Genomic DNA, 26,859 nt, shown 5'->3' with positions numbered 1-26,859 from the left:
AACGACCGTTCGTAGGTAGTGCTCGGCCTTCATGATTGTTTCAGGTATCGATCGTTCGTAAATAGTGCTCGGAAAATAGTGCTCAAACTTAGCGTTCGTTTAATAGTGTTCGACCTAATAGTATTCTGTCTATTAGCGTTTGGGGTTTTAGCGTCCAGCATAAGTGCTTGATCTTAGCGTTCGTTCTTTTGGTGTTCGACCTGATGGTATCCGGTCTAATAGCGTTTGGTGTTTAGTGTCGAGCCTAAGTGATCAATCTTAACGTTCCTCTATACAGTATTCCATATAATATGAAGTTCGGTGTTTTAGCGTTCGGCCTAATAGTGTTTGATCTAATATGGTGTTTGGTTTTGAGCGTTCGGCCTAGTGTTTGATATCACAGTGTTCGTTCTAAGGGTGTTCGGTCAATATGGTGTTCTGCGTTTTAGCGTTCGGGTCAATAGTGCATGATCTCTTAGCGTTCGTCCAAATGGTATTCAACCAAAAACTATTCATCAAATAGGGTTCGGTCAGATAGCGTTCGTCCAAATAGTATTCGTCCAAATAGTGCTCGGCAAATAGTGTTCGGTTCCAAGGATATTTGCTCTTATTTTAAGTGTGTAATGTGTTTTGAATATATACTCTAATGTGATTTATGTGAAAAATATGTGAATGCATGAGATATGATAAATTATCGTGATAATAGGATTGTGAAGGTAAATGATGAATTTAAGTATGATTTGGACATCTCGGGGAGAGATGGATGAAAGTGAGATGTGGTGTTGTGGTTGTTCTAGATCATTGGCGTTCGGTCTTTTTGCAGCGTTCGTCTAAACAATGAGGCGTTCGTCTTATTTTTGTTGTTTCACTTTATTTGTTTTAATAAAAAATATATAATAAAAATAATAAAAAATAAAAAATAAAAACAAAAAAAAGAATAAAAAATAAATAAAGGTAAGTGTTGGTATGTGCCAAAACAAAAATCCGGAATTAGGGATATGTCCCTGAATTCCTGAAAAGTTGTTTAAAAATAATAAAAGAAGATAAAACAAGAGAATCCCAGATTAGGGAATGTGTCTCAAGGGATGTGTCGGAACTCCTGGAAAGCAGTGAGACAGTGTTGGTATTTCTTGAAATTTTTTCATCGAAAAGGAGGGCTCGAACACTGATTTTTATCCTTCACACCATCTTCAACATCCTAAACTCACGGCCAGCACCTATGAATTATCATCTCCAACCATCACTTTCATCTACAACACCATCTCCATCATCATCTTCTTCTTTGATTGACCTGAAACACTTAGTCTAAAACACCTCATAACCACAGCCCAGGGGCACTGGTTCCCTCGTTACTACTCACCCGTAACCGCCCCTCTCTGCTCATCATCCCCAACCACACTTCCCTTTCGCTCCCGATTCACCATTCTTCTCCGATGGCTGCCACCACAATCCCCAATCCCAACCCCCACAGATGCTGAGACGCTAACAATGGTCCACTCAAATGCACAACCAAGCACCCTCATCGTCAAGGGCTGTCGCCTCCGTCGCCTCTGATCAGCGCCATCAGTAGCAGGTCCCCGCTCCTCTCGCCACTAGCCCAACTCCGATCGCCATCACTCCACTCTGAAGCCACCGAACCACCATCATCTACCTCTGCGTATCTCTGTCCCCGCCGCTCCTTCCTCCAGCCCTCCACCGTCCTCCGTCGCACACTCTCTACCACAACTCACCGCCGCCCTCACCATGGTTCTCGCCTCCCTCAGCAACAGCGCCCCCAAGCAAAACGCCGAGATCGGTAGAGGGTGGTGTCGCAATGGCCGATTCGAAGAAGCAGTGGTCTGCGGTGGCCGGTTGGGTGAAGTTTGAGGCATGGCCGTGGGTGACAGAGGTGAATGTCTCTGTTTCAGAAAAGAAAAAGAATTGGAATGCTGAACCCCTAATGGGATGCTGCACGTAGAAGCTTTGGGCCCGGCGTGGGGGTGTTGCTCCCTCCACCTCCACAGCCTTCTCCCTCCATGTAACATCCCAAAATATAGTAATTACCATAATTGAGAATTAATTACAATTAACAGTAAATAAGCAGTCTTTACAATTAACCAAGTTCAAAAACCGAACGGCTTAAGGTTGCAGAGTTTCAATATACAGCTCAAAACAACGAGCGCTAATAACGAACGGTTTTACCAAAACATATAACCGAACGTCAAAAAAATAAACTAAACATTTACAAACTGATCTACCGAGCGCGCTAAGGCTCGGCCTTTACTTCTACCTCCACCAGATTAACTTCATCCAAATTTTCTTCTTCCAGCATTTCTTCAAGGGACGTACCACCATCTGCTCACATCCACAACGGATGGTCATTGCAAGACAGGACGAACGTACATGGACGATTGACAACACAAGGAAAAACGAAAGGGTAAGCTTATAATATTTAATTCATACATCCAACATACACATTCAACATTTCAATGCACACGCACAACATACAATTTAACATAATCCATCATAGTAATTTATGAGTATATAATAGACGACCGTCCGGACTGTATGAACCATGTAGCTACAGGCGTCCTTGCACCCGAGTGATGTAGTAACTGGGATACACTCAACAGCTGCCACTCGAGGTTAGCCCTATCCAAAGTACCCCTAAGGAATAGAACCTCCTGCCATTCCCACACATGACTACCCCCTTCTACGTGAAGATGAGTATCACGGAATATCAGGATGGACCAAGCCAGCATTAGCTATCCACAGTCATACTTTACCAATTTAATATTTAACACATCTGAGACGTTCCTCCTTGGAACGCTCGTTCAAATTCCATAATCATAAAATCACTTAATATAACGTTCGCACTGTAATTTATCATAATTCATAATCATTCTCATCTTTAAATTTAAGAGTACAAAAGGACGAACGTTCAGTCCTTTGAAGAAAATAGGACGAACGTTCAAATACAGTACTGGGTGGACGGACGTAACTCTCTGTTTGACCAATTAAATGAACTGATGCCAGTATTTGAACGAACGTAAGAGGATAAATATTCAAATGTTGGAAAGAACGCTATTTTGAACGAACGCTTCGGTATCAGACCGAGCGCTGTTTAGGACGAACGCTTCGGTATAAGACCGAGCGTCATTTGGAACTAACGTTCGACATAAGACCGAACGATATTAAGGACGAACGTTCAGTAAAAGACCGAACGCTATAAGGGCGAACGTTCGACAGAAGGCCGAACGCTATAAAGGCGAACGCTTCGATTAAAGACCGAGCGTTACGTATTTATAAAGTTTTAAATATTTAAAAACAGCTGAGCTGAACGAACGCTCAGACATTCAAATGGGGACGCTCGTTCTCGAGCAGAATTCTTTCCAAATGAAAGATTTCCATTCTAAGTGATTTTAAGGAAAACCGAACGGTCTAAGACCGTACAGTGACGAGCGTCTTTTATCAATGGGGATGATAAAATTTCAGATTTCTCAACCTTAGCAAATTTTCCAGATTTCAACATTTAAACTTTATACTTTATAATTCATAGGATTCTCAAATTTATGAACTTTAAAATTTCATTCCAGTAACTTCATATTCAACATCATATTCAGATTTACTTCATACAACAAAACATCCATTTTTCATACGTATCAAACCATCATGCAGATCAATCAAAATCAGAAACCAGATTACACAACATGCAAGTATAAATTAAACATATAAGCTTCCCTTACCTGGATAGCAGGGTTCGTTCAACAGCAAAGATTTGATTTGTCTCTTAGACTTTCTACCCTCAGTTTCACTAACTATCTTCACTTGATCTAAACATCAAAATCAGAGATTGCTTAGAAATAGTTCATGCATGAACCGAGGACATGGTTTCGAATGAAACCCTAACGGACGAACTGCTAGCGAAAGGAACTTACCAGCTTAGAATCTAATTCTGTTCGGTCCAAAGTGACGATCACAGCTGGACGAACACTCCTACGGTTCTGAAATGGAATTTGGAGAAAGCTTGGTGAGTTACAGTAGAGAAAAGTTTACTGGTTTATGAGAGAAGTTGGAGAAGATGAAGGGTTTGGGTTCTGAGGAAGAGGATGAGTGGTGCAGGTAAGAGAGAGAATTCTAGAAAATCCAGTTTTGTTAAATTCATGCTCGTTTGAGCGAACGTATCCCAAGCTGACACCTGCACACTAAATTCTGAACTGGAAACTTCTTCTGCAACACGTGGCGTGGTGCATGTGAAGCCATGTGCGTTTTTCAGAGAATGATGACTCGGTTTCAGTGTAGCAGAGGGTTTATCAGATTTGGAAGTGGGTTTTAAAATGAGATAAGCATGGATTGTGGTGTGCATTAATGGTGATATGACAGGTAATTTACAGAGTAAATTTTCAGGGTCTCACATTCTCCCTAACTACAAAAATTTTCGTCCTCGAAAATTTAAAACTTACCCGTGAATAGTGTGGATACAAGTCTCTCATCGCACTCTCTACTTCCCAAGTTGAGTCACCAGTCTTAGCGTCCCACACTACCTTCACTAAACGAACGTCCTTCCCTTTGTGTAGCTTGGTGCGAACGTCTTCAATAAGGACTGGCTGCAACTCTAACGTTCGGTCTTGGCGTAATTGGACGTTCTCCAACTCAACACATGAGAAGGATTAGCTATGTACTTCCGGAGTTGGGAAACATGGAAGACTGGATGAAGATTTGATAGTTGAGGAGGCAAGGTAAGCTCATACGCTACTGGTCCGATCTTCTTCAAAATCTGGTACGGCCCTATGAACTTAGGTGATAGTTTCTTTGGACGAACGGCTCGGCCTACTCCAGTGATCGGGTTAAGTCTTAAAAAGACATGTTCTCCTGCAGCAAACTCCAATGGTCTTCTTCGCCTATCCGCATAGGATTTCTGCCTGCTCAAGGACGTCTTCAATCTTTCCTGGATCAACTTCACTTTATCAGTCGTTTGCTGGATGAGCTCAGGTCCAGTCAGTACGTTTCTCTCCTTCCTGAAACCAGCAAAGTGGCGTTCGGCATTTCCTCCATAGAGTGCTTCAAACGGCGCCATTCCAATGCTAGCCTGAAAACTGTTGTTGTACGTGAATTCCACGAGCGGCAGGACTTCATCCCAGGCTCCCAAGTGATCTAGGACGCACGTCCTTAATAAGTCTTCCAACGTCTGGATGGTCCGCTCAGACTGGCCGTCCGTCTTGAGGATGATATGCTGAACTCATCCGCAACTTGCTTCCAATTCGTCCTGTAAGGATTGCCAAAACCGAGATGTGAATCTCGTGTCTCGGTCAGAAATTATGCTTGAAGGCACTCCATGCAAACGAACGATCTCCTTAATATATAACTTGGCCAAATTGGACATCGACATCTTCAAGTTTACGGCCAGGAAGTGGGCGCTCTTCGTTAGTCTGTCCACGACCACCCAAATCGAGTCATGATTTCTGACCGTGCGTGGTAGATGGGTACGAAATCCATGGAGATGCTGTCCCACTTCCATTCAGGAATTTCCAACTGTTGAAGTAGGCCGCCTGGTCGTTGGTGTTCAGCCTTTGCACGTTGACAAGTTAAGCAGGATGCCACAAAACGAGCGACATCATTCTTCATTCCAGGCCACCAGAACGAACACCTGAGGTCTTGGTACATCTTAGTCATACCTGGATGTATGCTAAGACGACTATGATGTGCTTCCTCCAATATGATTCGCTTTAGCTCGCCATCATTAGGGACGCACGTCTACCCATGTAACGCACAAGCCGTCCGTTCCAGTGTTGAAATGTTTGGCCTGATCAGTACCGAGCGCGTCTAATATCTTCACCAATTCTTCATCCTCTCGTTGCTTTATCTTGATACGGTCAAAGACGTCACTGGAAATTCTAAGATTACAGCATCTAATAACGTTCGATCCTAGGTCGAACTGTAATCTTAGGTCTCGGAAACTCTCCACCAGACTTAGCTCTTTAACCATCATCACCGAGACGTGAAACTGCCTTTCTACTTAGGGCGTCCGCCACTACGTTAGCCTTTCCAGGGTGATAAAGCAACTCAAATTCATAATCTTTTAAGAACTCCAACCAACGTCTCTGCCTCATGTTCAACTCCTTTTGATCAAATAAATATTTGAGGCTCTTGTGATCACTGAAGACTTGGAATGTTGATCCGTAAAGATAATGCCTCCAAATCTTCAGTGCAAAAACGACCGCTGCCAATTCCAGGTCGTGCGTTGGATAGTTGCGTTCATGAATCTTCAACTGACGAGACGCGTATGCTACCGCTCGTCTCTCTTGCATAAGCACACAGCCCAACCCTTGATGGGACGCGTCACAGTACACTTCAAAGGGCTTGGTCGTGTCTGGAATTATCAAAACTGGAGCGCTCGTCAGTTTTTCCTTCAGCTCCTGGAAACGCTCCTCACACAGATCAGTCCAGGCGAACGGCTGATCCTTTCTAGTCAATTGGGTAAGCGGAGCCACTATCTTGGCGAATCCCTCTATGAAGCGTCTGTAGTAGCCCGCAAGCCCAACGAAACTTCTCACTTCTGTGACCGAACGCGGGCTCTTCCAATCCAACACTGCTCTCACCTTAGAAGGATCCACTGAAATACCTTCAGCCGAGACCACATGGCCCAAAAACTGTACCTCCTTCATCCAAAATTCACACTTGGACAGTTTTGCATACAACTCCTTTTCTCTCAACACGCTCAGCACTGCCCTCAAGTGTTCTTCATGCTCGGCTTGTGTCTTAGAGTAGATGAGAATATCATCTATGAAAACGACCACAAACTTGTCCAAGTAAGGTCTGAATATGCGGTTCATATAATCCATGAACACTGCAGGAGCGTTCGTCACTCCAAATGGCATCACTACATACTCGTAGTGTCCATAACGAGACCTAAACGCTGTCTTCTGAATGTCGTCCTCTTTCACCCTAATCTGATGATATCCCGAACGTAAGTCTATCTTTGAAAATACCGTTGCCCCATGCAGTTGATCCAACAAATCGTCAATCCTTGGCAACGGGTACTTGTTTTTGATGGTCAGCTTGTTCAATTGTCTGTAATCTATGCACAACCGAGAGCTGCCATCCTTCTTTTTCACCAAGAGCACAGGCGCTCCCCATGGTGATACGCTCGGTCTAATAAACTGCTTCTCCATCAACTCTTCGATCTGCTTTTTAAGTTCAACCAACTCTGCAGGCGCCATCCGGTATGGTTGAACTGAGATAGGTGCGGCTGTCGTCACCAAATCAATGGTGAATTCAACTTCCCGAGCAGGAGGTAACCCAGGTATTTCCTCTGGAAAAACGTCCTGAAACTCCCCCAAAATGGACGTTCGTTCCTTACTGCCAATAACGGACGTTCGTTCTTGCCTCAACTTTCCCAGCTCTTGGTCTTCATGCGTCATGATGAGGAAACAAGCAGCGCCCTCCATAATGTCTTCTTTTAATTTACCGAGCGTCACTTCCAAGCATTCTTCATCTTCTTCAGGAAATACTAACTCTTTCTTGCCACAATCTAAGATAATATGGTTGGTAGCCAACCAATCCATGCCTAGAATTACTTCCAAGTCCTTCAAAGGTAAACAGATCAAGTTCACCTTATAATTATGCCCCTCAACTACAATAGGACATCTAATGCATACGGTATATGTCCTAAGCTCTCCAGCCGCTGGTGTTGATACCACCAAGTCGAACTGCATATCTCTCTCCACTATTCCCAGCTTTTCAACACACACCTTCGAGATGAAGGAGTGCGTCGCCCCAGAGTCAAATAACACATGACATGACATTCCATACAGCAAGCATTCACCAGTTATAAGATTACCTGCGCTTGCTGCTTCTGCTCCAGTGATTGCATACACTCGACCCACTGCTTGAGCTCGTCCCCCTCTCGGCTGATTCCTTCCAGCATTTGGTGGTCTCATTACTGCTCGTCCTCCAGAGTTGCACTCGTTCGCCACATGCCCATTCCTTCCGCAACGAGTGCAATGTTTTCCACCCACCAACTGAGGGCATGACGAACGGTAATGCGACCCTCCACACTGAAAACAAGTAATACCACCTTGCTGCCCATACTGTCCGGCAGGAACCAATGCTTGCGATCCGCTTGTGTTCGTGAGCTGATTTGGACGAGCGTAAGGGAATCTCCTCTGACTGGTATTATTCCTTGTTACGATTGGTCCCCTTACACCCTGTTGTTGCTTCTTGTGCTTTTCCGCCTCTGCCATGTTCTTCTCCAACACCTTGGCCCTCTCAACCATGGCAGAAAACGTTCGTATGCACAAGCTTGAAATCAATACCTTCAAATCACTTCTCAGCCCGTTCTCAAACTTTCGGCATTGCCATTCTTCACTTGTAGCCATGGTATAGAATCTGACAAGGTGTTTGAATTTGTTGGTATACTCGGAGACGGACATACCTCCTTGGACGAGCTGCAGAAATTCAACTTCCTTGGCAAAGCGGACGCTGTCAGGGAAGTACTCTTCATAGAACTTGTTTCTGAAAACTTCCCAAGTAATCTGCTGTTGAGCGTCCGTTAGAATGGCTCTGGCGCTCGCCCACCAGTGACTAGCTTCACCAGTTAATAAATATTCTGTAAATGCCAAACGGTTGTCGTCTGGGCACCTTTTGGCATCATAAATCCTCTCCATGTCCCTTAGCCATTGATCCGCTTCATCCGGAAGTCCCTTTCCATTGAACTTGGCAGGATCGTGTTGCAGAAAACTTTCCAAACTCCATTCCGTAGTGGGCTGGGTGGCATTGGAAGAGGACGCTCCTGGCGTGCCTCTGGTAGCGGCAAGAATATCCATCAGTTGCCTCTGCGTAGCTTCCGAACTGGCGCGAGCGGCCTCCATACTTTGCATGGCGTTCTGATTTTGCTGCATCAGAGTGGCGTTCTGTTCCATCAGAATATTATTCTGCTGTTGCAGCCTATCTATCACGGATTCCAACAGCCTAGCGTTGTTGGACGCGTCAGTATCATTCGGCTGTGGGGGAGGAGGAAGTCTAGGCGCCATAGGTTCTCTGGTTCATCAGAAAACGAGCGTTAGAATTGTTCAAGAGTTAAATGAACAATAATTCATCAAACACGTAATAAGCACACAACGAAAACACAGTGTACTCATAACCCTACGTGTCCTTAAAGAACAAAACTGCTCTGATACCACTAATGTAACATCCCAAAATATAGTAATTACCATAATTGAGAATTAATTACAATTAACAGTAAATAAGCAGTCTTTACAATTAACCAAGTTCAAAAACCGAACGGCTTAAGGTTGCAGAGTTTCAATATACAGCTCAAAACAACGAGCGCTAATAACGAACGGTTTTACCAAAACATATAACCGAACGTCAAAAAAATAAACTAAACATTTACAAACTGATCTACCGAGCGCGCTAAGGCTCGGCCTTTACTTCTACCTCCACCAGATTAACTTCATCCAAATTTTTCTTCTTCCAGCATTTCTTCAAGGGACGTACCACCATCTGCTCACATCCACAACGGATGGTCATTGCAAGACAGGACGAACGTACATGGACGATTGACAACACAAGGAAAAACGAAAGGGTAAGCTTATAATATTTAATTCATACATCCAACATACACATTCAACATTTCAATGCACACGCACAACATACAATTTAACATAATCCATCATAGTAATTTATGAGTATATAATAGACGACCGTCCGGACTGTATGAACCATGTAGCTACAGGCGTCCTTGCACCCGAGTGATGTAGTAACTGGGATACACTCAACAGCTACCACTCGAGGTTAGCCCTATCCAAAGTACCCCTAAGGAATAGAACCTCCTGCCATTCCCACACATGACTACCCCCTTCTACGTGAAGATGAGTATCACGGAATATCAGGATGGACCAAGCCAGCATTAGCTATCCACAGTCATACTTTACCAATTTAATATTTAACACATCTGAGACGTTCCTCCTTGGAACGCTCGTTCAAATTCCATAATCATAAAATCACTTAATATAACGTTCGCACTGTAATTTATCATAATTCATAATCATTCTCATCTTTAAATTTAAGAGTACAAAAGGACGAACGTTCAGTCCTTTGAAGAAAATAGGACGAACGTTCAAATACAGTACTGGGTGGACGGACGTAACTCTCTGTTTGACCAATTAAATGAACTGATGCCAGTATTTGAACGAACGTAAGAGGATAAATATTCAAATGTTGGAACGAACGCTATTTTGAACGAACGCTTCGGTATCAGACCGAGCGCTGTTTAGGACGAACGCTTCGGTATAAGACCGAGCGTCATTTGGAACTAACGTTCGACATAAGACCGAACGATATTAAGGACGAACGTTCAGTAAAAGACCGAACGCTATAAGGGCGAACGTTCGACAGAAGGCCGAACGCTATAAAGGCGAACGCTTCGATTAAAGACCGAGCGTTACGTATTTATAAAGTTTTAAATATTTAAAAACAGCTGAGCTGAACGAACGCTCAGACATTCAAATGGGGACGCTCGTTCTCGAGCAAATTCTTTCCAAATGAAAGATTTCCATTCTAAGTGATTTTAAGGAAAACCGAACGGTCTAAGACCGTACGTGACGAGCGTCTTTTATCAATGGGGATGAATAAAATTTCAGATTTCTCAACCTTAGCAAATTTTCCAGATTTCAACATTTAAACTTTATACTTTATAATTCATAGGATTCTCAAATTTATGAACTTTAAAATTTCATTCCAGTAACTTCATATTCAACATCAATATTCAGATTTACTTCATACAACAAAACATCCATTTTTCATACGTATCAAACCATCATGCAGATCAATCAAAATCAGAAACGAGATTACACAACATGCAAGTATAAATTAAACATATAAGCTTCCCTTACCTGGATAGCAGGGTTTCGTTCAACAGCAAAGATTTGATTTGTCTCTTAGACTTTCTACCCTCAGTTTCACTAACTATCTTCACTTGATCTAAACATCAAAATCAGAGATTGCTTAGAATAGTTCATGCATGAACCGAGGACATGGTTCGAATGAAACCCTAACGGACGAACTGCTAGCGAAGGAACTTACCAGCTTAGAATCTAATTTTGTTCGGTCCAAAGTGACGATCACGCTGGACGAACACTCCTACGGTTCTGAAATGGAATTTGGAGAAGCTTGGTGATTACAGTAGAGAAAAGTTTACTGGTTTATGAGAGAAGTTGGAGAAGATGAAGGGTTTGGGTTCTGAGGAAGAGGATGAGTGGTGCAGGTAAGAGAGAGAATTCTAGAAAATCCAGTTTTGTTAAATTCATGCTCGTTTGAGCGAACATATCCCAAGCTGACACCTGCACACTAAATTCTGAACTGGAAACTTCTTCTGCAACACGTGGCGGGTGTACATGTGAAGCCATGTGCGTTTTAATGTTGCAGAGAATGATGTGACTCGGTTTCAGTGCACAGCAGAGGGTTTTCAGATTTGGAAGTGGGTTTTAAATGAGATAAGCATGGATTGTGGTGTGCATTAATGGTGATATGACAGGTAATTTACAGAGTAAATTTTCAGGGTCTCACACTCCACCTCCCCAATTATCTTTAATTCCAATTATATCCTTAAAGTTAAAATTTTTTATTTTTATTATTTTATTATTTTAATATTTTAATATTTAAATATAACTAATATAAATATACATTATTAAATACATTAAAAAGATATTCAAAATAATAAATCAAAATATTAAAATATCTAATAAAATAATAACAGAAACATAAAATTAAAACAAAGCTTAAACGGATGACATCCTTCAACGGATGTCAACATCCGTTTAAGGCGAAACGGATGTCGACATCCGTTTTGCCTTAACGGATGTTGACATCCGTTGAAGGATGTCATCCGTTTAGGCTTCGTTTTCATTTTTACGTTTTAGGGTTAAAGGATTATTGGAAAGATTATTGGAAGGATTATTGGAAGGGTTTAGGGTTTAGGGTTTAGGATTATTGGAAGGATTATGACTACGTACCTGGAGAGGAACCACGACAAGCACATTACACCACAAACGCACTGCACCACATACTGCACCGAAAGCAAGAGGAAGATTGCTTGATAATTCTTTTCACGATCACTGAGCTTTGCAGAAAAATATTTTACTCATACAAGGAACTAGAAAACAATAATAAAATTTAACTGAGGGGCAAAATAGTAAAGGGGAGGTGGAGGGAGAAGGCTGTGGTGGTGGAGGGAGCAACACCCCCGGCGTGGGCTGCTTTTTTTTCTCTCTGTCACCATATGCACGAAAATTTAACGAAGTTAAGAAACCTATGCAGCAACATTGTATAGTTATTGATCATTTAGAGTGTTTTTTTTATCGTAAAATATTATAAGTAAACATGCATCTGGATTCAAATTCCAGTTTAGTTTAATTTGAGCTAATGAGTATCGAATTAAATGAAATTAATACAGTTCCATTTTAGTTATATTTTTATGCAGTGACATAATTAAGAAAGTTCTAAATGAAAATAATTAATATAAATTATTAATTCACACTGTTTTGACCGGATTCGGAAGACCCTGTTAAAACACTTAAACGGATGTCGATATCCGTGCACACCGTTTAATGCATATCTGAAGGGTAAAAAAAGGGAAGAGGAGATACAGACAGCATTGTGGTCTACAAAAAGAATATATGAAATAAAAAGGTTATTTATTTGTCACTTTAATTTAGTGTTTTTGTTTGACGGCTTACACATGAGATCTTTGTTCTGGTGCGGCGCAGCGCAGCTTCACGCATGCACAGTCACCATGTCCACTTCAATCCTCTCTGGTCTCAAACCCATTTCCGTTAACACCCTCCTCAACGAAGGAGCCCTCAAACCCGCTTTTGAATCCTTAACCCTCCTTTCCTCTCACCCACTCACGCCCCCCTCGCTTCTCGAACACGCGCATTCTCTCCTCCTTGACTTCTGCACCACTGAGAAAGCCCTCCCACAAGGCCAACAGTTGCATGCCCGTTTGTTAAAATCTCACGTTTCGGCGTTTCTAGCTACCAAGCTTGTCCACATGTACGGAAAATGTGGCTCTTTGAGCGATGCACTCAAAGTGTTCGGCGAAATAACTGAAAGAACTAATTTTACCTGGAATGCCATGATGGGTGCGTTTGTGTCAAGCGGTAAATACCTCGAAGCAATTGAGTTGTACAGAGAGATGAGAGTCGATGGAGTGGCGCTTGACGCTTGTACTTTTCCCTCCGTGCTTAAAGCGTGTGGTGCTCTTGGAGCAACTCGCTCTGGGGCTGAAATCCATGGTGTGGCTGTTAAGTGTGGATATGGTGAATTTGTGTTTGTGTGCAATGCGCTTATAAGTATGTATGCCAAGTGCGGTAATCTTGATGGGGCCAGGATGCTGTTTGATGGGATTATGATGGAGAAAGAGGACGCTGTTTCTTGGAATTCTATTATTTCGGCACATGTAGCAGAAGGGAAATGCTTGGAGGCATTGTCGCTTTTTAGAAGAATGCAGGAGGTTGGTGTCGAGAGTAATACATATACTTTTGTTGCAGCTCTTCAAGGTTGTGAGGATCCCTCGTTTGTTAAACTGGGTACGGAGATTCATGGTGCCGTGTTGAAATCTAACCATTTTGTTGATGTCTATGTTGCCAATGCTTTGATTGCCATGTATGCAAAGTGTGGTCGTATGGAGGATGCTGTAAGAGTTTTTGAATGTATGCTTTGCAGGGATTGTGTATCTTGGAATACATTGCTCTCTGGTTTGGTTCAAAATGAGCTCTATAGTGATGCTGTAAATTACTTTCGAGATATGCAGGGTTCTGGCCTGAAGTTTGATCAGGTGTCAGTGTTAAACTTGATTGCTGCGTCTGGCCGATTGGGAAATTTATTGAAAGGGAAGGAAGTTCATGCCTATGTAATAAGAAATGGAATGGATTGTAATATGCAGATTGGGAACACCATGATAGATATGTATGCCAAGTGTTGCTGTGTGAAATATATGGGTCATGCTTTTGAATGTATGCCTAAAAAGGATTTGATTTCTTGGACAACTGTTATTGCCGGTTATGCACAGAATGAATGCCATCTGGAAGCAATGAACTTGTTCCGGATGGTTCAGGTGGAGGGGATGCCTGTTGATCCCATGATGGTTGGAAGTGTTTTGCAGGCTTGTGGCGAGTTGAAATCTAAAAACTTTGTCAGAGAGATTCATGGTTATGTTTTGAAAAGAGATTTAGCTGATACAGTGCTACAAAATGCCATTGTCAATGTATACGGAGAAGTTGGGCATATAGATTATGCAAGACGTGTATTTGAATCAATTAAATTCAAAGATATTGTGTCTTGGACAAGTATGATTACCTGCTGTGTTCATAATGGACTTCCAGTTGAGGCTCTTGAACTTTTCTACACTCTAAACCAATTTAAAATTCATCCAGACTATATAGCTCTCATTAGTGTACTATCTGCCACTGCTAGTTTATCTTCATTGAAGAAAGTGAAGGAGATTCACGGGTTTCTGATTAGGAAAGGTTTTTTCTTGGAGGGACCAATTGCTAGCTCCCTGGTGGATACGTATGCTCACTGTGGGAATGTGGAGAACTCAAGAAAGATATTTAATTCTGTAAAAAAAAGAGATTTAATTTTATGGACTTCCATGATTAATGCAAATGGAATGCATGGATGTGGACGTAGGGCCATTTCTTTATTCGAGGAAATGACTGATGAAAATGTTATTCCTGATCATATAACATTTTTGGCTTTATTATATGCATGCAGCCATTCAGGGTTGATGGATGAAGGTAAGAGGGTTTTCGATATTATGAAATATGAATATAAACTAGAACCCTGGCCAGAGCATTATGCCTGTATGGTTGATCTCCTCAGCCGTTCCAATTCCCTTGAGGAGGCTCATAGTTTTGTGAGAAACATGCCTATCAAACCTACTTCTGAAGTCTGGTGTGCTCTTCTCAGCGCTTCCCTCATTCATTCTAATAAAGAACTGCGAGAGCTTGCAGCAAAGAAGCTCTTACAATCGGATACAGAGAATTCAGGAAAATATGTATTGATATCAAACATCTTTGCAGCAGATGGTAGATGGAACGATGTTGAAGAGGTGAGGTTGAGAATGAAAGGAAATGGCACGAAGAAGACACCAGGATGCAGTTGGATTGAGGTTGAGAATAAGATTCACACCTTCATGGCAAGGGACAAGTCTCATCCAAAATCTGATGATATTTGTCTAAAACTAGCTCAGTTTACAGAACTTCTGGAAACAGAAGGCTATAGGGCTCAAACGAAGTTTGTGTTCCATAATGTCAGTGGAGAAGAAAAAATGCAGATATTATATAGACATAGTGAAAGGTTGGCACTTGGTTTTGGTCTGCTTGTTACGCCAAACGGTTCTACTATTCGGATCACAAAAAACCTTCGAATTTGTGATGATTGTCATACATTCTTTAAGATAGCATCAAAAGTCTCCCAACGGACCCTTGTTGTAAGGGATGCCAATAGGTTCCATCATTTTGAAAGAGGAATTTGTTCATGTGGAGATTTCTGGTGAATACTTGATAATATGAAAATTTATAGCACACTTCTATGTAGAGTTTACAACTTGATTCATGGTCCACATGTTAGTCCTAGTTCATCCATGAAAAAGCCCCATGGTTTCTTCAAGTGGAGTAAAAGAAAGCTTTAGCTCCCAAAACTCTACGTAAAGTGGATTAGAATCAAGATCAAGACTGAAGTGAGTTTAACCTTTAATTAACTCTTATAAACAATATCAAATATGTTGGTAATTTTTTTTATATTTAAATCAAAAATTTTATATTATACTTATTATTATATTATTAAATAAAATATATAATATATAGTTTAATATAATTATTGACTAATTATATAATTTTATCAACTTTTTAGAAAATAAAACTTATAATATTTAACAAAGCAGGACAAAGCTTTAAACAAATCTAGTCAAAATGCTATTAGATTAATCATAATAAAACTCATACTAAAGTTTTTTTTAATTACTAAAAATATATCTATTATATATATATATATATATATATATATATATATATATATATATATATATATATATATATATATATATATATATATATATATATATGTACCGGGTAGAACACTGGAAAATGAAAACTAAACCCCAAACCTCCCCAAAAGGGGAGGGGGAAAAATGAAAACCAGAACAGAAACGTAAATGGTGCTCTACACTACTCCTACTCTACTCCTCTGCCTACTGTCTACTCCCTTTTATCTTACTGTAAGAGACGTCTGCTTCTCCTTCCATGTGCATGTTAAGTGCTACTGCCCACGCTCCAAATTCCATTCTCGGTGCCTAGTTGGACAGCACTACTTAGTGCATTCCTCCCATGCCTTGCTGCTGACCACAAGCGTTCCACCACTCGTCCGTTCGACCTCACATGTTGTCGGTCCTTCGTTCTAATCGTTCAGCCTTTTGCGACCTCAAGCACTAAGGACTAGTGCTTTTTAATAAGCACTTCCGAAACACAATCAAATTGCTTCCTACACCCTATCAAATTTCTTCCTACATCCTATCACTTCTTGAATTTATTTTCCGGAACACAATAAACACTTCTGAAAATTCTTTTTGGGAAAGCAATCACTCCTCCCTGCCATAAAGGAAAAAATTTTCCTGTAACTTTTTGATGGAGTGAGACAGAAATTTGATAGGATGTAGGAAGCAATACCTTTACCAGAGGTGGTCTGGTATATAGCAGGTTCTTCGTCTACTGCAGTTTAAAGAAAAAGCCTAATGTATATTTAATTCTTATAACGATGACAATTATTACTTTTATTTTTGCCCTTATTATAAAAGCAACGAGCTTAATTTTTCCATTTATCCGGATGCATTTGGCCAACCGAGTAGAAAGAGAAGCGTAAAAAAATGAAATATAATGAAGGATTTCATGAAAAGAAATAATATAAAAAGTATTATTATATAAAAGATATGGTATGAATGATGCAACTTAATTGCTAAAACCGAGTAGTGAAACACATAAAGATCTATTATTTTATTGAAGAGAAAATCAAAGAGAAAAATTGTTTTAAAATTTTAACTTTTTAATTATATTTCGTATATATTATTTTTAAGTAATTTGTGTTAATTATTTAAGTGTTAGTGTGTGTACCGTCCGGTCTTTTCGATTCCTAAATCGAGCGTCCATCAGGTCGGCGGTCCAGACCGAGCGTCCGAAGCAGACGCTGTCCGCCACACATGGACCGAACGTACACCCAGATCGACCATCCGGACCGAACCTCCACCCAGGTCGGCCATGGACAACACTTTCGCATAATGAAATTACGATCGGGCTTATGGGGCTTATGAACCGTCCGGTCTTCCCGATTCAAAAACCGAGCGTCCCCCCAAGTCAGCCATCAGGAGCGAGCGTCCAAAGCTGAAGCTGTCCGACCACGGACAAAACGTCCACCCAGGTCGGCCATCCAGACCGAGCGACCAAAAGATGACGCTGTCCGCCACACTCATGGACCGAACGTCTACCCAGGTCTACCATCCGACCGAACGTCTATCCAGGTCGGCCATCCAGAACCGAGTGGTCGCCCACCCAGGTTGACGTCCCTGGCCGACCACTCTTCTGACTGTCCGTCCCGACCGACCCTCACTAGGTCACGGTTAAATACTAATGACTCAAAGCCCTTAATGAAGATTAAGGTATGATTGAGCCGTTTTCAGGCCCACGAAAGTAAAAACCCATTACAATCAGTATAAATAAACGTCCCAGGTATGATTTCTGGACATATTCCTTACGATGCAATATATTCATGCATCACAGACCGCTCTGTTATACTACTGACTTGAGCGTCGGAGTGCCTTTGGCAGGTACCCGACCGCCCGGCTTGGAGTAGGAGGACGACCACCTGGAGTGCATAGGGAGAAACCCTTCCCAGCGCGTCCAACCCTCGGCCAAGAGGTAACCGTCCGTCCGGTCTTGGCCCGGTCTTCTTCAGGTCGTGGGATTCAGCAGTGTCCGTCCGGTTCTCGTAAGCTCCTAGTGCCCCCAAGCGCCAGAGCCGCTCGATCTGCTTCAGCTGGTGAGAAAGCACCCAACGTCCGGCACCAACCGTCGGTTCGATCCATAGCAGCTTCATCTGGTGAGAGAGCCCGTCCGGCCCTTCCCAACGTGTCCAACCCTAAACCGCCGGTAAACGCCCGCCCGCCTTCTGGTGCCAGCAACGTCCGCCCAGTCTTCGACAAAGTCTTAAGTGTTTTAACAGGGTCCCTCCGGATCCGGTCGAAACAGTGTGAATTAATAATTTATATTAATTATTTTCATTTAGAACTTTCTTAATTATGTCACTGCATAAAAATATAACTAAAATGGAACTGTATTAATTTCATTTAATTCGATATTCATTAGCTCAAGTTAAACTAAACTGGAATTTGAATCCAGATGCATGTTTACTTATAATATTTTACGATAAAAAAAACACTCTAAATGATCAATAACTATACAACGTTGCTGCATAGGTTTCTTAACTTCGTTAAATTTTCGTGCTTGTTTTCATTTCTTGGGGGATTAAATATAATTTTATTTAATTAATAATTAGAAGAAAAAAATCAATCTGATTATCTGTGTATTATTGTCTAAAAGTTTGACTTTTTAATAACATAATAAAATAGTTAAATAATAATATAACAAAACTTGTATGCAATTGTTATTGTCAGACCTCGGAAAAACGCACCCAAAACCCCTCATGTTAGTCATTTAAAACGCACTCAAAACCCTCTGCGCGGACGCCAGGTGTCAGGCAACGAGGATTAGAGAATCAGATAGTGGAAGGCAGGTGTCGCTCGTTCTGAACGAGAGAAGCAAAATCTGATTTCGGAAGTTTCCGTTTCACTCACTCTGCATGCACCCTCTTTCCAAAAATCTGATCTTTCATTTTCTCCTTCTTCTCTCTAGAAAACTCTCCCTTCTCTCTACGATAACTCACCTTTTCTCTGCTCCGATCAACGTTCAGGCACCGTGGAAGCATTCCTGGCGTCCCAAGCTTCATCTTGAACCGAACGAGTTTCAAGTTTGAGCTGGTAAGTTTTCTCCCCTTAGTCGTTCGTTCTTGTTACATGCAAAACCAAGTTCTGGTTGCATGCAGGGGTGTAGTCTAAGTTATTTTTGATTTTTATGTGGTTCGGTTTAGTTGGAAGAGTTAAGTGATCGTTGAGGGTATAAAGCTGTAGTCGGGTGAACCAAAAACCTACTCTTAGGACGTTCAATCACGTATCCAGGTAAGGGAAGCTTATTTAATTTAATCTGTATGTGGTTGTCTAGTATGAACGTCCGTTATTTGAATGAATGAATATAATGCATGATGGTTGATATGTATGAAGTGTATGAATGTGAATATGAGTAATCGTTTTGAAGTATGAATTATTAATATTATATGGATTTTATGAAATATGTAAATTGATGTTTTATATGAAGTTATAAGGTTATGAAATGATGTATTGAAAATTGAGTTGAAGATAAATGAAAATCTGAATATGAAATTCTCACTATGATAATGTACGTTCGTCATTGAACGGTCCTCAACCGTTCGGTATTTCTAGTAAACTTCTTTGAAATTGAATTCTTTCATTTGGGAAGAATTCTAGTTGAGGACGAACGCCTTCTTGTAATAGTGCTATGTTTGAGCGTTCGGCCAAGCGTAGATGCCCTGAGTGTTATGTGAGGAATTGGGAATCTTGTAAACGTATAATTGTATACTTAGTTATTCTTAAACCATATCTCCATCATCTTGTATTATATTTATTACTATTAATGTTTCTATTATAAGTTAAATTAGTGAGGGGTCTCAACCCAAGCCCTCGTAATGTGTGGCGCTCGGTCTTATACCCAAGCGCTTGTACTCATTTCTAATTGATCAACCTTGATAAAACAGCGTTCGTCCAAATTCAGTAAATCCCTTTTACCGTGTTCGGTCATTGACTGGCATTAGGTTTCAGTAATTGAGTTATTCTAAATATATTTCTTTAAACGTCTTGAGGTGTCTACATCCATTGGATTCGGCCTAGAACCTCCGTACTTAATTTATTCTTTGAGTATTGGCCTGAACTTACGAGAGTCAGTTCATTCAACTGATTCACGTGGTAAATAACGATCGTCAGATATTGTATAATTGTACTCGTATTATTCCTAAACCTAAAAGTGACTCTCTCAGTCTTATTCCATTCTGGAACGGGAGACTTCTTGGTCTCGTTCCTATCGTTCGTCCTCGTTCTGAAGAGGGCTAAACGTTCGGTATTTTATGTTCTTAGAACTGATGATGAAAATAACACTAAAGGGAAAGATTATAAAGGATGAAGAGTATTTGAGAGAAATTAAAGGTTGTGGATTTTGGACGAGCGTTCTAGGGAGGAACGACTCTGGGATAATGTTGGAATTTGTATAGTACGAATGCGGCAATGCTTAGCTGGCGGTTCATCCTGATGTTCCGTGAGTACTCGCCCTCACGTAGAGGAGAGTAGGTCATGTGTGGGAACGGCAGGAGGTCCTAGTCCTTAGGGGTACTTTGGACGGAACGGACTAACCTCGGGTGGCAGCTGATGGGAATTCCAGTTACTACATCACCTGGGTGCACGAACATCATAGTTACACAGAATTCATACAGTCCGGACAGTCAGTCTAGTATTAGGGTTTGATTGAATCGTATGTTGGAATGCGTTTGATGTGTTTGTATGTGAGAAATGTATGTTATTACTTGAATTAAATTACATAAGCTTACCCTGTGTTTTTCTTGTGTTGTCTCGTCCTTGTACGTCCGTCTTGTCGTTGCAATGATCATCCGTGTGGATGTGAGCAGATGGAGACGCGCTGTTTGAGGATGCGCTGGAAGAAGAGAACTTAGTTGAAGTAGAGGTGAAAACCGAACAGTAGGACGTTCGGCTAGGAGTTAGTTATTTTGGTTAGGTGGTCGTTCATTCGCTTTTTCTTTAAGTTTTGTATGACCGCTCGGTGTTGGTTTTGTAAACCACTCGGTCAAATCCCGCTTATATTGTACAACTAAGTTGTGGTTCTTGTACGGCCGTTCGGCCATAGTGGTACGCTCTTTAAATGTTAAAACTGATTTGTATTATTATTAATCGTAATTATTCTATTATATGGTTAAATGCTATATTTATGGGATGTTACATTAGTGGTATCAGAGCAGTTTTGTTCTTTTAAGGACATTGTAGGTTATGAGTGCACTATGTTTTTGCTGTGTACTTAATGTTCGTTTGATGAGTTATTCTAAACTCTTTGAACTTAACTAACGATCGTTTTTCTCTGTTTTTCAGAGAACAAATGGCACCCAGACCTCCTCCTCAACCTATCGACCGTGTTGTATCCGACAACACAAGACTGTTGGAGTCAGTGATAGAAGCGCTCCAACAGCAGAACGCTGCCTTGGTGCAGCAGAATACTACCGCATTACAGAGTTTGGAGGCCGCACGCGCCAACTCTGAAGCAACCCAGAGGCAATTGATGGAAATCATTGCAACCACCAGGAACACACCGGGAGCGTCCTCTTCCAACGCTACTCACCAGGCTGAGTGGAGCTTAGAGAATTTCCTCCAACATCACCCTGCAAAATTCAGTGGGAAGTGCCCTCCTGACGAGGCCGATAGTGGCTGCGAGACATGGAGCGGATCTACAACGCCAAGAGGTGTCCGAACGACAACAGATTGACGCTCACTGAGTATCTGCTAACTGGAGAGGCCAGTCATTGGTGGGCGAGCATGAAGGCGATATTGACGGACGCTCAAAGTCCCATCTCTTGGGAAGTGTTCAGGACCAAGTTTTATGAAGAATATTTCCCGGATAGCGTTCGTTTCGCTAAGGAGGTAGAGTTTCTCCAGTTGGTGCAAGGTGGTATGTCGGTTTCTGAGTACACCAACAAGTTCAAGCATCTGGTTCGTTTTAATACCATGGCGACCAACGAAGAATGGCAGTGTCAGAAATTTGAGAGCGGGCTGAGGAGTGATTTGAAGTTACTAATATCCAGTCTGTGCATCAGGACATTTCCTACAATGGTGAAGAGGGCCAAGGTGTTGGAGAAAAATGTGGCCGAAGTGGAGCAGCAGAAGAAGCAGCAACAAGCAGCTAGGGGGCCGATTTTGTCAAGAACCAATTTGAATCGGAGTAGGATGCCCTATTCTCGTCCAGCGTTGCCTTCAAGTCATTGTTTTTAGTGTAATAATACCATGACACACTTTTACATTCATTTGACACAAGTTACAGAGATAAAATGATAAAAAAAGTATAAACTTTTGTATTGTTACAAAAAAAGAAGAGAATAAAAAATAAGTAAAGATAGTGTCTGATAAATGTAAAATATTTAGATGTGTCAAAAAATCTTTAGTGTTTTTTCTATTCCTATGCAAACTCACATCTAAATTAACTTTCACTAACAACATACACCACTTCTACAAAGTAGTTTCAATTTTATTTTCCTATGATAATTTTTTGTTTTCTTTTAGTTTTATAATTTTAAAATATTCTTCATTTTATTTTTTTTAAATGAATTAATTTAGTTTTGTAACATCCCAAAAATACAGCCAGAAGCTATATAATTAGAATAATCACGTTTCATAATAATTCAGTACAGTTTTTCAACTAAAAGAACGAACGCGCAAGGACGCACGTCCTTACAGTAGAGTTACAAATTAAAGCCGAACATAAGCGGAAACTGACCGAACGGTTTACACAAGAAAATACCGAACGACCGAACATAACCAAAATAAAAGCATAAGGTGGTCGAACGACCACTCTATCAAACACCTACACTACTAGCCGAACGTCTCACTGTTCAGTCTTCACCTCAACTTCTACCAAATTCTCTTCTTCCAGCGCATCTTCTAGCCGCTCGTCTCCTTCTGCTCACATCCACACGGATGATCATTGCAACGACAGGACGAACGTACAAAACAAGACAACACAAGGAATACGCAGGGTAAGCTTATGTAATTTAATTCACACATCAACATATAATTTAAACATTCCAACAACACAAGTATAGTTCAACATATATATATATAATGATACGAAAACTATCACTAGACAGACCGTCCGGACTGTATGAATCTGTGTAGTTACATGCGTTCTTGCACCCGGGTGATGTAGTAACTGGGGTACACTTAACAGCTGCCACCCGAGGTTAGCCCTATCCAAAGTACCCCTAAGGACTAGGACCTCCTGCCGTTCCCACACATGACCTACCCTCCTCTACGTGAGGACGAGTACTCACGGAACATCAGGATGAACTTCCAGCATTAGCATGCCCACAGTCATACTTTACAAATTTCAAATATTCAATACATGAGTTGTTCCTCCCCGGAACGCTCGTTCAAAAGTCACAACTTTCTTTCCATTTCATATACTCTTCATCATTTTTCATTCATCTTTTTACATTCATTTTTATCATCACTTTGAAGACCATAAATAACGAACGTTCTGTCCCTAATAAGAACGAGGACGGATACTGTGGACGGGACCACAAGACGCTCGTTCTAGATCAGAGTACGAACGACAGAGTTAAGATCAGATTTGGGTAATATCAGGTTCCAAGTGACGAACGTTATTTATCATGTGAATCAGTTGAATGAACTGACTCTCGTGAGTTCGAACCAATACTTCAAGGAATAAACCGAGTGTGGAGGCTCTAGGCCAAATACATCAAGGGTAGACACATCAAGACGTTAACGAACCATATTTAGAATAGTTCTCATACTGAAATCCACTGCCAGTCAATGACCGAACATGGTAAGGGAAAATTCTACTTAAGTTGGACGTACGCTCTTTCATAAAGACTAATTTTACAAGGAGTGAGTGCGAGCGCTCAGTATAAGACCGAGCACCACTTAGAGCGAGCGCTAGGTGTAAGACCGAGCACTTCTCAGTACGAGCGCTTGGTATAAGACCGAGCACCATTTAACTTATAACAGTAGACTTGATAATTATACTAAGGGACTTTCGAAGTAGTGTTTACGAACAGAAGAATATACTATTACATATATATATATATAAAAGAATGGAGTTTATCAAAGAATACCAGATACAACAGTGCTTGGCCGAACGCTCAAGCATAGTATTATAACATGAGGACGCTCGTCCTCAACTAGGGTTCTATCCAAATGAAAGAATCGACATTTCAACTATGTTACAAGGGAAAACCGAACGGTCAATGACCGTTCAGTAACGAACGTATATTATCATAATGAGAATTTCATATTCAGAATTTCATCTATTTTCAACTCAAGTTTTCAACATATCAGTTCATACCTTATAAATTCATATCAAATATCAATTTACATACTTTATAGAATTCCACATTAATAATTCATACTCCAAAATGATTACTCATATTCACATTCATACATATCAATCATCATCATACATATCAAGCAGCATGCATCATATTAATTCCTTCAAACAACGGACGTTCATACAGTAAGACAACATACAAATGTCAATTAAATTAAATAAGCTTCCCTTACCTCTAGTGTGAACGTACGTCCTTCAGACTAAAACTCAGTTCGCAGAAATAAGATTTCTTCTACCCTCAACGCTCAACCAAACTCTTCAAACTAAAACAATTTACAGAAAACCAAGATTGGTTCAGATAAGGTGACTTCATGCAACCAGAGCTAGGCTTGCATGTTCATACGGATGAACAGCTAAAGACGAGAAACTTACCAGTTTCAGAATCCAGAACTGTTCAGTTTAAGTAGAAGCTTGGGACGCCGGAAATGCTCCTACGGTGCCTGAATGATGATCGGAGAAGAGGAAGGGTGAGTTTTCTTAGAGAGAAGATAGGGTTTCTAGAGAGAAGAAGGAGGAAGATGGAAGATCAGATTTTGGAAAGAGTGTGCATGCAGAGGAGAGTGGAGTGTTTTTCTGAAAATCCAAGTTTTGCTCCACAGTCGAGAACGAACGTCCCCTCTTCAGTCGACACCTGTTTTCCACTAACTGATTTCCGGGTCTCCTTCGCTTGACACCTGGCGTTCGTCATCTGAGTGTCAAGCTCCCCTCTTGACACGTGAATTCCACTAACGACACGTGCTTGGATTTTACTGGTTTCTGACTTTTGATTTTTCTGTTTCTGACAAGTTTCTTTGGTCAAATTAATAGTAATGATGTTATCCATTAGTATGGAAAAATGAATTAAAATTTTAAAAAAATTGAAACCATATGAAGTCGTAATAAAATGATACAACTTTAGTTTATATTATAATATTATATTAAGCTAGAATAACATTAGTTTATATTACAATGTATTAAAGTTACCATTTCAATTAAAATTAAAAAATATTACAAGAAACAGAAGTCATATCACATTGATATAATTTCTTCAACTGTATCAAACTGATACTACTTTAAAATTATATAATTTTGATAATTTTAAAGTCAGAGTTTTACATTTTGATACTTTTATCCAATATTACTTGTTATTTTTTTTTATTGGACTTGTGAATTTCTTTAACTTTAGATGCTGTTCACTGTTCCTACATTTTACAGAAGAAATTATATTATTTAAAAAAAATGAAAATAAGTTAAAAATGTTAAAATAATGAATGTTTTTTTAAAAAGAATAATTACTAAACTTGGTTTATATATAATTGTTACCTATTTCTTTATCAATTAGTTATTTTTTATTTGTTGTGTAATAAAATGAAGTAGCGAGGACAATACAGTCAACTATTGACATACCTTCAAATGCAATGACCTCGGGAAAATGCACAACACATATAAAGTTTATGGAAACGCAATTTTATGTGTAGGTTTAAAGAATACAAATATGGTGTAAAAGTAAGGTTTAAAAGGGTATATTTGAAATGTAGTATAAAGGAAAGTGGGTTGTGCTTAGTAAATAAGGGACGGTATATGGCAAAAGCCTTGGAGCTGGTTATATAAATAAGTTGTCTATTTTTTTAAAATTGTCTGAAAATCTTATCAAATATTTGAATGGTGATTGAAAATGATTTGTTTGATTCTTCATCATTTCTTAATTGTATATTCAACTATATTGTTGCTCCAGAGAAAGAGAAAATTATTCAAAGTCATGAATGTTGATATATAAAAAGATATTGTTTAGTTACCAGGAAATACAGACAAGGTGGGCTAGTATACGGCATGAGATATTGTAAGGATTATTTTAACACTATATATATCTTATTTTATTGGTTTACTTAATTCAACTATTTTTTTTAGTGTTTAATTACTTTCAAGTTAGTATTAAAACACTACATTTTGGAAGTTTTACTTCAACATATAAAATTGTAGATACCTTAGTTATGATTTTTTTAATTTTCTTTTGGATTTTTTTTTAAGTATTTCTAAGGTGTTTGTCATCATTTTTCTATTATAATTTATTTATTATTATTATTATTATTATTATTATTATTGTCACCATTTTTCATTAGATGCTTTACATTAAGACATTCATTCTAATTGCCGATTGGAAAGATGAAAGCGCTGCAGGTACAAGGTGGTTTGACATTAAGGAAGATGAAAATCGTATTGAGGAAAATGACTATCCTAATTTCATTATGCATGATCATTTTTAAATAGTTTGTATTATTCAATTATCAATTTATCAGTCACTATAAATAATTTTATGAATTATGAATCTATTTATAATGAGTTGTTTTTATTATATGAATTATTTTCAATGCATGCCACGTTTATGATTATGGGTTTTCGTATATTCATAACCCTCACGATTTAAGATACTATCCTTATATTTTTTTATCTCCATTGACAACATTGATGTTTTACATATACAATTTATAAGTTTTCGACATCCTATAGTGTTGTTTCTTGTAATATTTTCCCGTAATCACTACTCAAATATATGACAAAAGGC

The 26,859-nt window shown here is 40.0% G+C and overlaps 1 protein-coding gene and 1 pseudogene across 1 annotated transcript; one reads left to right on the top strand and one right to left on the bottom strand.

Annotated features, from left to right (window-relative positions):
• Positions 1-5,411: 5,411 nt before the first annotated feature.
• LOC148201364 (uncharacterized) lies at positions 5,412-8,990 on the bottom strand. Its single transcript, XM_088108835.1, has 4 exons — positions 7,710-8,990; positions 7,104-7,544; positions 6,307-6,617; positions 5,412-5,526 (listed from the first exon to the last, which is right to left on the bottom strand). The coding sequence occupies exons 1-4, from the start codon at positions 8,988-8,990 to the stop codon at positions 5,412-5,414; spliced, it is 2,148 nt and encodes a 715-aa protein (XP_087964961.1).
• Positions 8,991-12,578: 3,588 nt separating this feature from the next.
• On the top strand, positions 12,579-15,727 carry LOC148201363 (pentatricopeptide repeat-containing protein At3g63370, chloroplastic pseudogene; annotated as a pseudogene).
• Positions 15,728-26,859: the final 11,132 nt, after the last annotated feature.

This window comes from Vigna umbellata, chromosome 3, assembly GCF_029865625.1.
Source record: "Vigna umbellata cultivar VRB3 chromosome 3, Vumbellata_1.0, whole genome shotgun sequence".
Classification (NCBI taxonomy): domain Eukaryota; kingdom Viridiplantae; phylum Streptophyta; class Magnoliopsida; order Fabales; family Fabaceae; genus Vigna; species Vigna umbellata.
This window is presented reverse-complemented; position numbering and strand designations above follow the sequence as displayed.